General features: G+C 34.4%; 1 protein-coding gene across 1 annotated transcript; it reads left to right on the top strand.

Annotated features, from left to right (window-relative positions):
• Positions 1–770: 770 nt before the first annotated feature.
• Positions 771–18,539, top strand: LOC145587285 (putative protein arginine N-methyltransferase 6). Its single transcript, XM_081644020.1, has 13 exons — positions 771–1,240; positions 2,118–2,183; positions 2,552–2,620; positions 5,131–5,166; positions 11,248–11,313; positions 12,066–12,134; positions 12,266–12,343; positions 12,457–12,535; positions 13,351–13,445; positions 15,666–15,750; positions 16,360–16,562; positions 17,905–18,023; positions 18,103–18,539. Exons 1-13 carry the CDS (start codon positions 986–988, stop codon positions 18,143–18,145), a joined length of 1,263 nt encoding a protein of 420 aa, XP_081500146.1. The 5' UTR covers positions 771–985; the 3' UTR covers positions 18,146–18,539.
• Positions 18,540–19,268: the final 729 nt, after the last annotated feature.

Below are 19,268 nucleotides of genomic sequence, written 5' to 3'. Positions count from 1 at the left end.
CGACTCCACCATAGGGAGACGCACGAAATAGTATAAATCGAGACAAAAATAAAGGACGTACTTAGTAGTACAATTAATTATCTTTGTGAAGATTAAAAATAATATGTCAATAATATGAAAAATCAGGAGTAACAATAATATGAAAAATCAACCAATATAAATCATCATTAATGCCAATTAATATGTCACTTAATTAGGTTATCATCTTAAACTCAAAATATATCTGCATTAATATCTATAATCATATATATAAAGTGAAAGGGCCTTTTGGGTGATAAATTTCACTATCCCCAAATTACCCTTCTCAAGTTGCAAAATTACCTTTTTTTTAACAATTACAGTTAAAATTTCAGAATTATTTTTTTCTAAAAAAAATCCTATCATAACTACCCAATAATAACCGCTCCCTCTCTTCCACATAAATTTACATATTCAACTGTTCTCACTTCCCATGAAATATAAAACCACTATTGAATCGATTATTTTTTTCATCTAATTTCTTATATTGTACACGCATATCGTGTATCTCTTAACTTGTACTATATAAAGAGAAATGACCTTTTGGTTGATAAATTTTGCTTTCCCTAAAATACCCTTTGATATTTTAAAAATTACATTTTTAACAAAAATAAGTGCAATTAAGAATAAAAATAAAAACTATCCTATAACAATTTATAACTACCCCTCTTATTTTTGTCTTTAAAAAGAAAAAAAAAAAAAAAGAAAAGAAAAAGAAAAAGAAAAAGGTAGCCCACCGGTCTCGATAGATTAATAATATGAACTTTCATGCGTCTCTTAGCTTGTGAATATAATCATAATTCTTCATTTCCGTTGAGATTGAATGATTCAATTATTTTATGTGAATTCAATATTATTTTCCTGTTTTTACCCTCTTAAAAAAAAAAGCTTCAACACTAGCGAAATAAGGACAGTCACAGAGAAATACTCGCACTAGACAGATAGAGAGAGTGAGAGTGTGAATAAGATGTTGGCGACTTCAGGTGGCGGCGACTGCAACGGCCATTCTACTTCAATGGCGGCGCCGACGACAGCGGCGACGACTACGACGGCGGCGCCGGCAACTTGTCACAGAGATAGGCTGAGGAAGGCGCGCCGTTTATCACGCGACGCCTCTTCCGCCGACGGTGCCGCCATTTCCGACGCACCTCCTTGTACTGACTTTGATGTTGCCTACTTCCAGTCTTACTCTCATCTCGGCATTCACGAAGAGATGATTAAGGTTTTTCTTTCTTTCTTTCTATTTTCTGCCTTTTCTTCTTTTCAATTTCTTTCTAATAATTCTATTCTTGTTTATCATCATTTTATTTAATTCAGTAATTAGGGTTTATTAGCAGTTAATTGCTTATTGTCTCTTTAATTATAACCTTCAAATGGACATTGGCGCTTCAAGATTTTAATTTTTGAATAATATGGAGAAATGCTTAGGGGTTTTGTGTTAATTGAAGTTAAGATTGATTAAGGACATTAGGTTATGTCGATTGATTTCGGGTTTGTTTTATAACCTAGAAAACTAGCCTCGAAAGTCGGTAATGTTTGCTATGCAGCCCTTCAATCTTTTTGTGAATGTATTACAAGTTTGAACCGTAATGTAGGGTTTTAGTGTGAAGCTTTTCTTGCTGACTCTTTATTTGGGTTTCAGTTATATGCCATGAATTATTGCCTCTTTTGTTATAGTAGTGTTTCTCCGAGAGTTGGATATAAACTTCTTGATTATCTTGTGAGCGTGGATGATACATGCAATTAGGTGGAGGTAATCATGATCTAGGAAAATGGGGAATTGTTAGATATGGTGTGAATTGTCATAATTTAGGTACTTTTCATCTGATTGGTCTGTCCTTTTTATTGTATTCGGTTGTTTTGAAGTCTAGTAGACGTGTTGAGGAGGTGGTGGTGATGTTGCTATGATTAGTTCCTTTATTATTTATGTTGGATTGTGAACTACCAGTCAGAGTTTGGGTTAATGATGAGTTGTTTACGCGAGTGTCTTTATGATCAAATAGACGTTAACAAGTAGAGTTTTTTTATTGTAATTTTATGCTACCTAGTACCATGTAACTTACCATAAATATTCTTAACTCTCTCTAATCTATGCACAGGATCATGTGAGGACTAGCACTTATCAGAATGCAATCCTGAAACATCAACATTTGATTGCAGGCAAAGTAAGGCTTATATCGTTGGCGTTTTGTAATTACTTTCTACTTGGATTTTATCTTTGGTAACTCACACCGAAAACATTAGTATCAACCTTTGCAAACAGTGAACATGGGTATACTTGGATTTACATAAAATCAATAACTCTCTTTTCAAAGTCATCTAAAGTCTCTTTCATTCCATTTATGATACATTTGTCATATCTTATTTTAATACTATAACTCTAAAATTCTAAATGCGTAATTGACAGTCAGTTTTTACAGTTTCCCTTTGTGATTGTAATGACAAGAAAGCATATGCATTGGCTTTATAGTATACGTGATAGGAGATTATGCACGCTTACCTGTTAATAGATTTTACTTAACAAGTTTTGCAGGTTGTTGTGGATGTCGGCTGTGGTACAGGCATTCTATCTATATTTTGTGCACAAGCTGGAGCAAAAAGGGTAAATTTGTTTTGATTCTTACTCAGACTTTTATATTTTTTGGATTTCCCATTTTTTTCAGCTGATTTATTTATGAAATGAAGGCAAGAAACAAAAACTCTTAGGTTTTGCTGCAGAAAACTGTTAATGTGTTGAATTTCTTAGAATCAAAGGATGACAATAAGTTTGTCAGAGTAAAGAGTAGCTTGAGGTACTCTTTAGACGCTAGAACAATGTAGTATATATCAATGGTCATTTTGGGGGCAATGAATTGATCCTTATTTTTCCACATAGATGCTAGTAGTATGTTTCTATCATGATGTTGTAGATGATTATTGGATTATAGAACATTGTGACTATGACTATTACTATAATTGAATATACTGATCAGACATGCTATCAGATGAAGCCAACTAGATACATATGAAAACCAAAGGTAAGACTAGAGGAACCTCTCAATGTGGTTGTGGTAAGTCAGATATGTCCTGGATGGGTTTGGATTACATTCTAGTTTCCCTTTGAACCTCAATCACATTTTAGTTTTCTGAATGATAGGGAAAAGTGATATACTGGATTACTGATATATCATTACTTTATTAGCTTTTTAGATTGGCTCTTGAGGGTTTATGTTCACCCTGAAAATGATAATCATGTGGTGAGCAATACAGAAATATATTTGAGAAGGACATCAATTGAAAGTGGTATGTTATCCATCCTTAAAAGGAGGTTAAGAGCAATATCTACTAATGCTCAACCTACATAGGTATAAGTGTTGAGGGTAGCAGCAGATTTAAGTAATGATACCCTCAAGATAAATTAATGATCATGGTATGTAATATTCATCCAATGACCAGCAATGCTGAAATGAAATTTAATTACTACTTTACACAAGCATCAAACAGGATGATTTGAAGGCTTGATATGACCGAGTATAGTTTAGAAGGAGTCTCTAAGCTCCCAGATAAGGAAGTTTAAGCAAGTCACCCGGAGAAAAACAAACCAATGTAGTGCATTAGTGCCATATCTGCCGTCAAAACATGATCATATTGGAAGTTCATTAGTGGCATAATCAATATCTTTGTAGGTCTAAATTTTTTTTTGGAAATTTTTTAAATAACCACCCACAAATCACACCTATTTTAAAATAACCATCCGTTATTTTTTTGTTTTTATTTTACCACCCCTTAAATTAAAAAAGTACTCAGATTCCCACCTTTTTATAAAATTAGGTGAACTTTCCGTCACTGGAACCCACATAACGGCTACTAACGGCTATATTGAGCCTTCATTATTGTTTCCCCCCCCATTTTTTCTACAAAACATTTCCTCAAACTCATTTTCTCTCAAATTTTCATCAACCCCATCTCACTAATTCAATCACAATTAACCCACAAATCCAAACTCACAAAAAAGATGAAATCTTTACATTTCAATTCAGTCTACATCTTCATTCTCTCACTACTTTCTCTCTCTACACTTACTATGTCAAAATCATCAACACAACCCATGAATTGTTGGCAGTCTGTGCTTCATTCTTAGCTCTAAAACCCTCCTCAAATCTGACTCTGCCATTAGTTTAAAGCATGTTTGATGTCCTCCCAAAAGATGTAACAGTTGAAAATAGTGATAAAGATTTCATCTTTGTGAGAAAAAACTGTTCTTGTGACCCTAGAAAATTGGGGGAAATTTCATGAATTAGGGTTCTTCGCACAAATTAATTGGGAAAAATTGGGGGATTTCATGAATTAGGGTTCTTTGCACAAATTATTTGGGGGAAATTAGGGGATTTCATAAATTAGGGTTCTTCGAACAAATTAATTGGGGGATTTCATGAATTAGGGTTCTTCGTACAAATTAATAAGGAGAAGTTGGGGGATTTCATGAAATTGGGGAATTAGGATTTCATGAAAAGCCACGGAAATTTGAAAAAGGTGGGAATTCGAGTACTTTTTTGATTTAAGGGGTGGTAAAATAAAAATAAAAAATTAACGGGTGGTTATAATAAAATAGGTGTGATTTGTGAGTGGTGATTTAAAAATTTTCCTTTTTATTTTTCACTTTTTTCTTATCCTAACCTCATATCTATCAAAACAATGAAAATTGATCCCCCTTTTTCCTTCAAAATTTTCTATCCATACACTTTAAACAAGGAAGGTGATTGTTATTTTGAAGTTAATATTCCTTTTATGATATTGACTCCTAAAGGGGAAAAAAAAATCCCCTTTACAAGTTTTTATAGTCATGATACTCATGTACCAGATTTAAAAGGGAATCAGGATTTAGGAATATTACTAGCTCTTGATTTTTCTTTCTCGAAAGACCTCTGAGTAGTTTACATACTATAAGAAACCAATAGATTTATGCCTTGTTCCTCTATGTCTTTTGAAATCCTGAATGTTAACTATCTTGATTACTCCCTGCTTCCCAAATTTCATGCTAGTTTTGGAACTGTGATTTACTAAAAGTATATGGAAAGGGGGTAGTATATGCTCTTTTCATTTATGTCTTCTAAATTTCTTTTCCCTTGTCAGGTTTATGCAGTGGACGCTAGTGACATTGCAGTGCAGGTATATTTATTGAGATTATGCTTCCTAATAGTAGTTACTGACTCCTTTCATGTGATTTTATTGAGATTATGCTGTCTAATACTAGTCAGGTGATGCTTCTTAATACTAGTCAGTTGATGCTTTGCTTAGTTCATGTGTTGACTAGATTCTTCTTTGTTGCAATAACTCCTTTCTAGTCTTCCAATTTTGTTTAGTGCAAGATTGCTAATCATACAACAGTTGTTGAAAGGAAAGATTTGGCAAGTCAATTTTAATTTTTGCACAGTTTTGGATTATACTAAATTTCTCAACTGTCTGTCCTCTTATTTATTTATTTATTTTTTCCTGAAGGTAGGTCACTGTTAAGTCTATTTGTTTATCTTGGAAATCCATCCCTACCTTTATTGGCATTAGACCAAAATAATATGTGCCCCAAGTGTCAGCGCAGTCCGAATCCATGACCCATTATTATGTTATTGGGAGACAATCCTTGACAAGGTGCTTTATTCCCTCGGAAATCATACAACAAATCTGAAAAATTTGATCAATTTTTGATTCAGAGTTGAGTTGGGCAAACATGGAAAAAATGCATTTGTTGTTTTAAGCCGTATCAATTCGGGAAATTTTGATTGACTAACTGAATCCCATCACCAAACGGCTGCTTTGCGATGATGTTGCCGCATTTTTGAGTAATGGAAGGCAATCAACTACTTTTCCTCTTTTGAAAGTCATTTTTTTTCAAGTTAATATACAAACTAAATTGTATTCATACCTTTTTGTAAGGTGTCACAAACATGATTTTCCTCAATTTATGTTTGCTTAGGGAATAGAAGTGAACTGAAGAGCCACAAAAAAGGTCAAAGAGAGCCAAGGAATAGGATGATTTTTATGTGACTTTTTCTGTATAACTCTTCCATTATTTTAAGGGGTAGCATCAAATCGGATCGAAGTGTCGTAAGATCCTACAAAATAATGGAATCTTTAACGGTGACTTACTACTCCTTAAAACCAATCTAGATTATCCTTATTGTGTCGTACGATCCTAATCCCATTTGTACTAGGTGATCCTTATTGTGCCATACCGATTTGTAGAACTTACCCTCAAATTTCTGAATAGTTTCATGACTTTACTAACAATTACCATTGGAACCATATAACAAAAAATTTAATGGTACTATAGAGGTTTATTAGTTTACTAGGATTGCCACCTCAAGTGAACAAAGACCTTTTGTCAATGAAGTGCATGAAGGATAAAACCCAATGGATTCTAGTTTAATATGAAGATATTAAGAAAGTTGGAAGGGAAAATGTCGCATCATGACAAAATTCAAATTTTCCTTATCTTTTTCCACACCTTAGCCTATAGATATTGTGCCTTTTTCAGCACCGATTTTCATTCACGTACGAGCTATAGATTGAGCCTTAGGCATTCCTAATCATTCATCATTCCTTCCTTAAGTAATTTGCAGCATCATTACAATACCCGGAATTCCATCTACGGCGTACTACGTGAAAGGTGTAATATTTGAGGATTTTATTTTGGGGAGACACATTTAGGTGTACTGATGGTTTCATGAGTTGGTTCATTGGTTATTAGGTGGGTGTCACTACAGACATCACTATTTAAGATTAGGATATCAATTGGGAGAATATGCAAATAATTAGAATTGCATTGAAAAGAATTAACTAAATAAAGCATTTGGCCCATATGGTTTCCTTGTGGAGGGCTGGATATGTTTGGGAATGGTCGGTATTGATTGGCTAAAACTGTTTTCTAACAAGATTTGGAGAACGAAGAAGATTCCATACGATTTGAGGAAAAAACACTTAGGTACTAATCTATTAGATTAGAGGGGATGCTCTAGATTTCTCAAACTATTGGTATAAATTTCATGAGCCACGCCATTAAATTATGAGGATCTATCATCTGTGAGAACCAATTTAAATTTATGCAAGGGCGGTATACTATGGAAGCTATACATTGATAAGGAAAATGATGGATTGTTATAAGGCAAGGAAGAGAGGATAGATCTTGGATGGAAGGGATTGTAAAAGGATATGAAAAAGTTTGGTTTGTAGGAATATTACATTAGATAAAAGGAAAGCAAGAGAGATAATCTTGGTTGTCGTGTTCATGTAGTAGACCTCCACTCGTTACCTTAAATTCCTTCCTTGCACCTTAAACACAACCCTATGTGAAATAACGGTGATGATTGTTCATGTACCACAACTTATTAACCACCTTCTCTTAGAAAATCATTCTTTAGAAGCACCTATTATCATCTCCAAAAATCTAGCAAGTGACTAGCAACACTTAATTCAATATCTTTTCTACCCTCCTAAGCTATTTGTTTAACCTTAAATAAAGAAACCCTTAACTCATAATGTCATAAGCTATGTTAGTCAAACATGAAATATTTGTTGGGATATCGGTTATGACATATATTCAGGTACAAAATAATTAAGGGTTGTTAAAACTTCCCTACTAGAAATTAGAGAGGATGGAGGGAGATATGGGTGACAATTTGTCTTTGAGATTTTTATTAAAACTATAAAGTTGAAGCTCTTTAGTTCTAGGAGAAAGTCCGAAGATTGGTCTATTGAAGATGAAATCTACAATATGAAGAAAGATTACATTTAGTGTTTTGGTTGATGGAGGGAAGAAGAGTAAATTGTGATTTTTTAGAGCACTAGTTGTCTTCTTTGGTGCATGTGCTCCATTATTTTCTCTATATTCCTCTTGAACTACTGTTGAAGTATTCTTTACCTTTTGTATGTATGTGTGTGGTTTTTATTTTATTTTATTTTATTTAATATTATTATTTTATTTATTTATTTATTTATTTTTTTTTTGAGGATTTATGCTTTGCCACAATGAAAAGTTAAGAAATTTTATATCAGACAATTGGATCCATAGACCGTAGACGTGCCTTTGTTTAGGAAACATAGGTCCCTTTGTCATAATTATCCCTGAAACCGTCTTCTCCTTTATAGTAGAGTACAGATAAATTATCAAAGAAACAAAATGAAACATTTTAATGGAAGAGGGCTTTCTTCTTAGACCTTAGACCTCTCAATTTTCTCTTTAAATTTATTGAAGTTTGGACTTTGCAAAACCTAGATAACTTTTTCTCATCTCATATGAGACATCAAGACTATCTAGTTATGAGACCTTTTAATTTGTTTGTTGGTCTTTATGTTTGAAAGAGTAACCCTTATTTATTTATTTTATTTTTTTTATCTTCTCAAATGTAACATATTTACTGAAGAGAGGTTTCTTGTGAGAAGAGAAATCAATACGCTTGTCGGACTTCTTGAAGTTTGACATTCTAATATCTAGATGTAATTTGGGAGAGTGAGGGATAGCCAAGTGGTTAGAGCTTCCCTCCCGCTTCGTAGAGATCTTGGGATCGATTCTCATCACCTGCCTTGTGGCTCTCTAAACACCAAAAAGAATCTAGATGTAATTAGATATCCTATTTGCCCTCTTTCTAGGGTCATGTGCTGTCATTTAAATTTCTTCTTCTCTCTCTTTGTCCCCTATTCCCATTCCTTTTTTACTCATGTATTTATTCTCCCTTTGAAGTGAGTCGTGACTGAACAACTATTCTTCTTTATTTCCCCTTACCTATTGTTGCATAGTCAGCTTAATTATGTAAGTGTCTCTCTATCTTTTGTTTTTGGTTTTAGTCTGGAACTTTTTTTCTCATTACTCTCGGATCATCCATATATTGTATCTTATATGTACAATATCCAACTAAGTCCGACACCCATGTCCAAGTCCAAGTATCTTACATTTGAACCAACCAATGCCTTTGTAGGCTGTAGCAACAATAACATAACCCAAATGCCAACTTTTTGGCTTCGCTGTTGTTCCGTGGGCTTTTAATATTTTTAGCTGAATATGAAAGTAAAACGTGTATCCTTGAACATACCGGTTTAAGAAGAGGAGATTACAAGACATTGTTGCATTGTTGGAGGTAATGAATTCCATCTGAGGTTGATAAAACTCTACCAAGGGTTTACTTTTTTGAAACTGTATTTATGTGAAAGGGGATTAGCCTTAGAAGATGTATGTCACTAGATATAGTAATTGTATTTAGAGTGCCTCATTTTATATTTTAATCAATGACATACGTTTTAATTAGGAAAAATGCAAATTAATAATCCCACCTTTGTCATTTCTGCTCAAAACAATCCCACCTTCTCGAAATCTGAACACAATCCCACCTTTAACCCCCATCTGCTCAAAACAAGCCTTTTTTCTGTTTGTAAAATTGGTAACCTATTATAGAAGGTAATTTGCTACTTGTCACTGTCTGATTAGTCATTTATATTATTTTTTAATAATATAAAAAAAAAAAAAAATTCAAAAGTTCCTTTCTAGCCCCTTTCCTCTACCTTTTTCTCCTGCCCCCTCAGGCCCTCACCTGAACTAGCCCCTTCCCCTGGTAGTGCTAGAGACCCACCCACTAACTGCAGCACCCCCCCCCCCCCCCTCTCCCACCACCACCTAGTGCATAAATGCAGCCCTAAATCAACAATTGCACGAGTTTTGTGGGGTTTCAACCGACAATTGCGCGAGTTTTGTGGGATCGGATTTTATGGAGGTGGATTGGTGGAGTTGAACGGGTTAATAATTTTTGATGGAGTGGCGGAATTGTGGAGTTGAGAGGTAGTGTGGGGGGTTGAACACCAACAAAAAATAATTTACAAAGGTTTATAAAAAGAAATCTATTCAAGGAAGTATCAATCATGTATAATTACCCAATAATCCTTTGAAAAAATTATATATTAGAAAGTTCTTAAGAAGTTATGAACTTTGACGTAGGGGAGATTGCTTGTAACTATAATTGAGACAGCTCTCACTCTTCTGTGACTATCTAAATGAGAGATTTTTGAGGTGTTGCGTCAGGTTAGTGGTGGGGGTTGATTTCCAGTTAAGGGGTGGTCAGGTTTGGGTCGATTTAGGGGACATTTCGGTGGTCAGGTGGGAGAGGGTGGGTTGGTAGTTCGTGGTGGAGGTTTAGTGGGGATCAAGTGGTGGCTGTGATGGTGGTTATGGAGAGGCGGTGGTGGTGTTGGCAGTGATGGTGGTTATAAAGGGGTGGTGTTGCCATTAAAGGAGTTGGGAGGTTGGAGGTAGGAAGAAGGAGATATAACAAATAAAAATAAAAATAAAAATAAAAAAAGTAACCCATAAAACCAGTTTTAGGTAAAAAGGATCATTTTGAGCAAATGGGGGTTAAAGGTGGGATTGTTTCCAGATTTCGAAAAGGTGGGATTATTTTGAGCAGAAATGACAAAAGTGGGATTATTAGTTTCCATTTTTCCTTTTAATTATTTCATTTTGTTGTGTATTGTTATTCACATGACATTGTTATGTACTCAAAATGCCTAAATGATTATGTTAGGAACCTAATATTATTGACATGTATAATCAGTGAAGGCATGTCAAATGGATGAACCAATGTCATGGCATTCTTTTATTACAAGGAATTCAATTTTGTTTCAGAGTTTCATTTTTCCTTAGCTATAGCCAACTACAGCACATCCATCAAGCTGTATTCTAAAATGGTATTGCTGCTAGTACATGTTGAAAGAAATGCTAGAAATAGGAATGGTTTGAGAAATGCCAAGTTGCTTTTGATGACTTTAAGGTGGTAGTATCATCACTATTAGTTTGACAAACCCCTTGAAGTATCCATCAATGCTTTTGACTTCTCAATTTCCTTAGAAATTGCAATAGTTTGACTTTCATGTTTGCTACTGCACATCTCTAACAATTTATATCTTTAATATACGTTGATACTTGTTCAACAGCATTTACATAATAACATATTCTTAATGTTAGTGAAATTTGTGGTCAAAATTGGATTAAAAAAAATGTAAGTCAAATCATTGCAAGTATAAGGATTCAGAGGAAGTATATTTTGTTTAGGTCATAAAACTCCCCACCCCAACCCACCCTACCCAACAACACCGCCAAGGTCTGCTCCTGTTGGTAGCTCTTTCTTCTTCTGTCATATATATGTGTGTAAACTTTTTTTTGTTCCTTAAAATATTTCAAGCACCTCCTCACAATTGTTGCATTTCTAACAGGCAAATGAAGTCGTCAATGCAAATAATCTATCTGATATTGTTAAAGTATTGCATGGACGAGTGGAGGTATGACTCAGAAACAAAAAATTTCATTATCTGGTTAAACCACGAAGGTCTGGCTATGTAATATGATAGAACTTTGCTTCTGAGTGATTATGCTTTTCTAGATCTTGAAAGTTTACTTGTTGCATAATTTGCATTTCATTCGGGAAACTTGGGCTCAATTCAACTCTTGTACAAGTATTATTTCAATTGTAAGAAACCGATGACAGCAACACCTCAACAACAAGTTTTAGGATTCATTGGAAGAGCAAGATTTATGAGCTTTACTCCAACCAGTATTTCTGTTTGTCCCTGCTTATCATTGAGTGTCCTTTGACATATTTTTGGGCAAGGTGTCTTTTTTTTTTTTTTTACTCACCAGTCACCAGAAGCCGATATATTCATGTAATCTGTGTCAGTTAATTACAGAGGAATTTGAGCTTCAAACTGAAATCTAATAGTATATGGTGAAAAAATGGAAAGGTGTAGCCATGTAGATGCATGAGCCCTTAGAAAAATAAGAAAAGATAACTCTTTGTCAATGTCTGACTGCCATTATTCGCTCTAATCTGATTTCCAAATTTGAAACAAAGATTTAATTTGCAGATTGTCTTCCTGCCTGACTTATTAGTAAAGTTTAAATAACTTGTTTTATTAGTTTTGTTAAATATCCTGATTTGAACATTTCAAATACTTGTCTGTAGTTCTTTTAGTCTTTACAGCTTTGCCAACTATTGTATCTATCATGTATTACCTTATTTCGTGTATTACTGCAGGACGTGGAGATTGATGAAGAGGTTGATATTATAATATCAGAATGGATGGGGTACATGCTTCTATATGAGGTTAAGATTCAAACATGTGTGTCACAGTTATAATATTCTCAGTATTGAGATTGCTCATTTCAGATGTTGCAGCCTGAGGTTTCATATTTATTTCGCTGTCATTGAACCTTTAGTCTTTTTTATTTCTGTAGAGTATGCTGGGAAGCGTGATTACTGCTCGAGATCGTTGGCTGAAGCCTGGAGGTCTTATTCTTCCTTCACATGCAACTGTATGCTCTTTACTGTGCTTAAATTTTTTTTTTTTTTTTTTTTTTTTTAATTGCTAATTAATGCACCTTGTACGACTGTATATAACATCTGCATTTCACTGGTTTATCTGCAGCTATATATGGCACCTGTTACAAATCCCGATCGATATTCCCAGAGCATTGATTTTTGGCGTAATGTATACGGAATTGATAGTAAGTATGAACTATTGCATGTCAATTGACAAATTTATTTAGTTTTAATGTTTTCTCTGGATTATGTCCATACTGGTTGTTTGCTTTTCTCTTGAAAAAATTTCTTGTAACTTGCTCTGTATCCCTTGTTTGAACTGCAATGAGGAAGATTGCTGACTATAAATCATCAGATTTTTTAAAAGTAATTTATATTATCTAATTTATAAGGTCAGGATAGTTTTGCAATTATTGAGGTGCCAATTCCTTTGAGATATTGAAAAAGCCCTGTTCTCTCCTCATTATGTCTCAACATCTTTTATCTTCTACTCTTTCTGAGGGAGGTCATTCTTTTTGTAAAGTTGTAAGATCAACTTCAAAGTACAGAAAGGTTGCTGCAACATTCTCCACACATGCATAATTTGTTTGGTATTGTTTGGTTCCTTCCATAATTCCATGTCTTTATCACATGGAGAATCCTTCACCCTTTTTCGAGAATCTCACATTTTGTTTTCTGCTACTAGGTTATTTGTGAATCTTTTATTAAACATCTTGCTGTACTAAATTTATTTATCCAGTAAATTTACTAATCTAAAGCAATGATCATAACATGCACCAACTTTATGCATAATCTAATGGCTTTATATGCAAAGTCAAGATGACATACATTGGTAGCTATGTTGCAAGCTATATAAAAGAGGAATAATCTTGTCTGATCATTTATCTCAATTCGATCACTGTGAAAGAGCAGATTATAGTAAACTATTAGTCATTGTTTGTACTACCCCTTTTTTGCTAGGCCTTTCAATTTGATGAATTTTCTTTTTCTGTATCACTAGTGTCAGCTATGGTGCCACTTGCTAAACAGTGTGCATTTGAAGAGCCAAGTGTGGAGACTATATCGGGTGAGAATGTCTTGACTTGGCCCCACATGGTGAGTCCTTTCTTCCCCAAGTCACCTCATTTTAGTTTTTATTTTCAAATCTAATTATAGTTGAGTGACGAGTATCTAGGGTTCGAGCGAGTGGTTTATTTTATTAATGTTCATTTCAATACATTTATAGGTTAACTTGTTATTATGTTTCTACTTTTTGAGATTTGTTTTTCTCTGAATTCATCTTCTCGAGTGGTATTCCTATGCTTTGTTTATCTCTGAGCCACATGTAAAGTGTTTGATTGCATATCTGTCAAAATGCTCTTCCTATTGAGAGGTTTTGTTTTTTGAATTTATGCATGTTCAAGTAATGTTTCCTTTTCTTTAGCTCCTTGAAAATGATTTTGGAATGTTTGCTTGTAAGATCTAAACAAATTGATAAAACCATTGGGTGTGGTAAAAACTTTACATAAGCCAGAGGATAGCAAAATTCTTCCTTATAAGGTTAAGACGTGCCTCTTCTGTGAGAAATTTACTAATATGCAGAACAGAGATGGGAAAGTGACGTAGACATACAGCAATGTTTAACAAATTAGGAGACATAGTAATGACATGTTGTGGATCAAAACAATTTCTTCAGGAAAAAAAAAAAAATCTAAAACATCTAGTGGTAACATTGCATCTTATATTGGAATCATTTGGAGATGAAAATGCACTAAAGCAAAAATGTCAGAAAGATGTAACAGAAATATGTTATGAAAAGGCACATATGCTATGGGCTTTAGTAGTGTTTTTATAGTATCATCGGGTCAAAGGGATGACTGACTAGGGAGGATTGCAGTGTGATCCTACTCTTAATCTGAATGCCCAATGCTTCAAGTTGTATGACACTACTCCCTCCGTTTCTTTTTAAGTGTACACTTTGACCGGTACATAGTTTTAGGCAATTAAATTGACTCTAATATAATAAGAGGTAAGTAGGGCAGTTTTGGTAAAAAAAAAAATCATAGAATAAGATAGCGTGTTAATATTTTATTGAAAGATAAGGGATGTGAGATGGAAGGAAATAATTATAAAAAATATAAAAATAAAAGTAGCAGTGGGTTTGAGTGGGGACCATGAGACAAGAGATATAATATTAAAATGTATTTGTTTGCCAAAAATGGAAGTGTAAGTGTGCAACACTTGAAAAGATTGAGGGACTAAAAAAAAATTGATGGAAATAGAACTAGAGGAAATCTGTAAGTGCTGACTAGGCCCCTGTGTGATGCATGGATACGCCGAAGTGCAGCTGTTTCCCGTACCGGGGACTGGTACGGCCCAGATACTTTCCCATGGCGTACCCTCGGGGACGGCTGTGAGCAGCTCCGGAAACGTTTCAGGGACGAATTCTCTTCTATTCTGACGTCCCCAATACAAACCCAGCCCATTTTTTAAAAAACCCCCAAATTTACTTGCATCAGGTTGATTGTTCAAAAGCCCTAGAAATTGAGAAGCCAAGATTCCTTGGAGATTAGGAGGCGACCACCTGCTGCAACCCACTATTCCTTGCCGGCGACCACTTGCGACCCACCCCGACACCGGTGACCGGCGAAACTTCAATTTACTCTACCTTCTATCTCTATTTCTACTGTTCTACTTGCTCATTTTCTCTCTCTTAGACTTTAGCAGTAAATCAGTTTTTTTTTTTTTTTTTAATTTTTTTTTTTTATTTTTTATTTTTTTATGTTTCTGTTTTCTTTTTAATGGTTATGTGATCATTTGATTTTTGTTTTCTTTTTTCTTTCAAATCACTGTAGGTTTGTGCTTTGTTTTTTGTTTTTGTTTTTCATTTGTTTATTTTAAATGATTATTATTATCATGTGATTATTACATTAAGTGGTTTTTTTCTTTTAATTTCTACTGTGTGGATTTTTTAAAAAAAACCTTTAATGTATATATTTCTGAATTTTTTTGCCGTACCCGTTTTTTGAAATTTGATTTTGCCGTTTCCCGTCCCCGTATCCGTTTCTATGCAACCTAGCGGGGCTTTACTTTTGGTCATCCATCCAAGATTTCAAGCTCTGCCTTAGGTCAGTTTGGTGACTGTGCCACTATGTGTGACTCAAGAACATTTGTTATGTACTTGTGAAATAACATTATCTATATTTATAACTTAAATGCAATTTTCTTGTGAACTTGAAAATTTTTATTCATATGTATCAGCTCTTTGGATAGCTGAAATTTCTTTATCGTGGTGTATTATCTAGTACCTATGGCTGATCAGCTTTTTATATACAGGTAAAGCATGTAGATTGCTATACCACTACATTGACAGAATTAGAAACTGTTGAGGCAAAGTTTAAATTGCAGTCTATGATGCGAGGTAAGCATTGGTTGGGTTTTTTTTCCAATCATTGCATTACCCAATTCTATAAGATCATCTCTTGTCTATTTGTTAAATTTAGATGTTATAAAATTTGTGAAGTGATCTATTCCACAAGGCTAGTACCAGTCTTGGGCTTCCAGGTAAAAAAAATATTATTGAAGTTGAAGAAATGATATTTACCCCCAGCCCCCTCCAATCAAAAAAAATAATAAAAGAAATATTAATGGATTTATGATGAGTCTATTATAGTTTGTTGTTGAACACTTCACGTTGCTTGAGTGTATAGTGTAGATTATGGTGGTTATACTCACAGTTACTCTGTAACTGCTTCTATTTCATTTTATGGGATACCCTTGAGGCTGATTGACAACGTAGCTCCTTGTTTCCGCATACTAGGGTACAAGTAATAGGCTGAGGGCAATTAAGGCATGAACTGTGTTTCTGCTTCTTCTTTACATCTTTGTAGATCACTAATAGGGAATAATGGTTAAAATGATTCCAAAAGTTACTTTAATGCTCTGATTTAATATGTGCGACATTTCAAATTGTGAGTTGTGAGCAGCTGAGCTATAACTCGTGTCTTCTGTTACATTTTTATGAATTCAGCTCCACTTCACGGGTTTGCATTCTGGTTTGATGTTGAATTTGGTGGACCTGCCAATTTGCCAACCAACAATGGTGCTTCCTCCAATGATAATACTACCAACAATAACTGTGAAAATGATGGACATAGAAAGAGATCTACAAATCCTAGTGAAGCACTTGTTTTATCTACTGCCCCTGAGGGTCCACCAACACATTGGCAACAGGTACTTTCTTCCTCTACATAGTCCTAGCTAGATCCTGGGGCCTGATACACGAACTCCTTTGTAATGTGGATATGGATTCTGTGCTTGTTATCATGACATTATTTTCATCCATAATTTTATTTTCATGTGCAGTGATGTGGTATCTATGATTCAGTAGTATCAAGTACCAACCCAACAACCTAGCTCTAAATGCTTACTCCTTTTTTGGTTGTGTGATAGATACTTCTCTTTGATAGGTTCTCAGATTCAGCATATCTTCCAACATATTCTAGTGCTCCCCTACATAAGTGTGTTTTTTGATGTCATAGTACTCTTTATTATTATAGTCAGATGATAGAAGCTTTAGTTTTCATCCAGAGGTCTTTCTATATTTTTCATCCATAATTTTATTTTCATGTGCAGTGATGTGGAATCTATGATTCAGTAGTATCAAGTACCAACCCAACAACCTAGCTCTAAATGCACACTCTTCTTTTTTGGTTATGTGTGAGAGATACTTCTCTTTGATAGGTTCTCAGATTCAGCATATCTTCCAACATATTCTAGTGCTCCCCTACATAAGTGTGTTTATTGATGTCATAGTAGACTCTTTATTATTATAGTCAGATGATAGAGGCTTTAGTTTTCATCCAGTGGTCTTTCTATGTGCTTATTCAATCTTGTCTCTACAGCATCTTGTCCTATTGTGCTTGTTTAAGATCCCTGGGATTGTATTTAACTAGATGGGTGTAAGATGTGAGCCTTGATTTAAAGATCCCAATAGTTGAAGTCGACAAGTCGTGTTGCAATCGTTCAAGAAATTTTAGTCCTGTTTTGCACCTGATAGGCTGTCCCGTCTGGCTTGGTCAATAGCCTGAGCAACATTGTGGTTATAAATCCAAAAGGTTGCAAGACTTATGGGATAATTATTTATAACTAGGAGGCTTGAGTTTGTAACTCCAACTTTGTCACCTTAAATTGGGAATTTCGTGGTAGTTACTTTTGGTAAGTTATGTCCATTGATTATAGTAGAGGTCAAACTCCATTTGTTTAGGAATTCTGAGAACTCTGGTTGTACTCAACCTCTTTCTATGAAAGCTAATGGACATAGTTTGTTTGAATCTTGACATCCCCACTGAAGCCCTCAGACAACCCATCAAGGACCGCCCCTGCAATTGTGTGATAATGTCCAAGATTTTTTTTTTTACAAAACCTATTGGCTTCATGCGTAATTATGTGGCTTGGCGGATTGCTTATGTAATTGATCAGTGAACTGCTTGCACCTCTCAGTAGAATTTATTACTGTGTTATGTAAGGAATAGCCTTCCTCTTGATATAAAAACATGTATTTGGATGGTTGCAGACGTTGATTTACTTTTATGAGCCAATAGAAGTTGAGCAAGATCAGCTCATTGAAGGATCTGTGACCCTAACGCAAAGCAAGGAGAACCGTCGGTTCATGAATATTCATCTTGAATACACGTGAGCCTCTTGACAACATATTATAATTGGATGGTTGCAGTGAAATGTATATATGTGATTTGACATTCTTTTCTTGCAGTTCTGGTGGCCGGAAATTAGTTAAAGAAAGTGTTATGCGCTGAGCTACTCATGATTTGGAGTTCCATGTATTGGAGCAAGTTAGCTGCCTGATGTTGCTGGTTCAACCATAACGAGCAACAATTGATACACGTTACTGTATTGTTGAAGGCATATCTATCTGTATCAGTTCTATATCCTAACACAGCTCTGAAATAGTGAAATGTAAGATAAACAAACTGTATGGGTTTAAGGGTATGGATCGCAGTGTTGGTAACATCGAATTTTTGATGTGGACTTGACACCCTATTCTTTTTTACAATTCTCCTTCCAAGGGTGTAGTTTTATTAGAAATAGTAATTGTTACCAGGCAATTCTTTGAAAACACAGAGCTCTGTATTAGAATGTTATTGCTATACTATAGTCTATAGCTGTCCATTAGTATTAAATAGTTGAATTCATCTTGGGTATCGCTTTTATTATCTTTTATAATTTACCCCCTTTTGGTGTATATGTTCTATGATAATGCAATTTTGCATATAACAGTGACCCTTTTTATAGTTTCGGGCAATGTAATGGGGTGTTTTTTGGGATTTAAGGGCAAAACGAAGTTGCTTTGAAAAGCTAAAAGAGAATTTAGTTGGCAAAGTATATTTCACTCAACAGTTGGAATGGATTTCAAATTGTTAAACCAAATTTTGCAGCCTTATAGTGTTATAGGAGTTTAAGGATTGACACCTTTAACTTCTATATTAATTCAAAGTTTTATTTAATTATTGTAGCATGTCTTTTTCACATTTTAAGAAATTGAATTTTTTAATTGCAAGTTAATTTATAATAAAATAAATATGAAAAGCTGGTATACTTAAAATTACAAAATGATACAAACTCATCAATTTCTCACTTTATGCTAAATTTAGTTGTTTTTTTTTTCTTTTTTAAATAATGAAAACTCTAAAATCAGTATATTTATTGAATTGTATACATACGTAATCTTGAATGCTTGCCTGCTTGGCCACCAAGTAACCTAGACCAATTCCCAATTCCCAATTCCCAATTCTAAGTGCTTGAGCCCCAAGGAGGCAAGAAACATTATTCTTGTTACTATATAAATCATTATTATTTCTAATTTCATATAATTTTTATGCACTTTGTTATTTCCATATTTACCTCTGATCACTTAAATTA

Source organism: Chenopodium album, chromosome 17 (assembly GCF_948465745.1).
Source record: "Chenopodium album chromosome 17, dcCheAlbu1.1, whole genome shotgun sequence".
NCBI classification, from domain to species: Eukaryota; Viridiplantae; Streptophyta; class Magnoliopsida; order Caryophyllales; family Amaranthaceae; genus Chenopodium; species Chenopodium album.
This window is presented reverse-complemented; position numbering and strand designations above follow the sequence as displayed.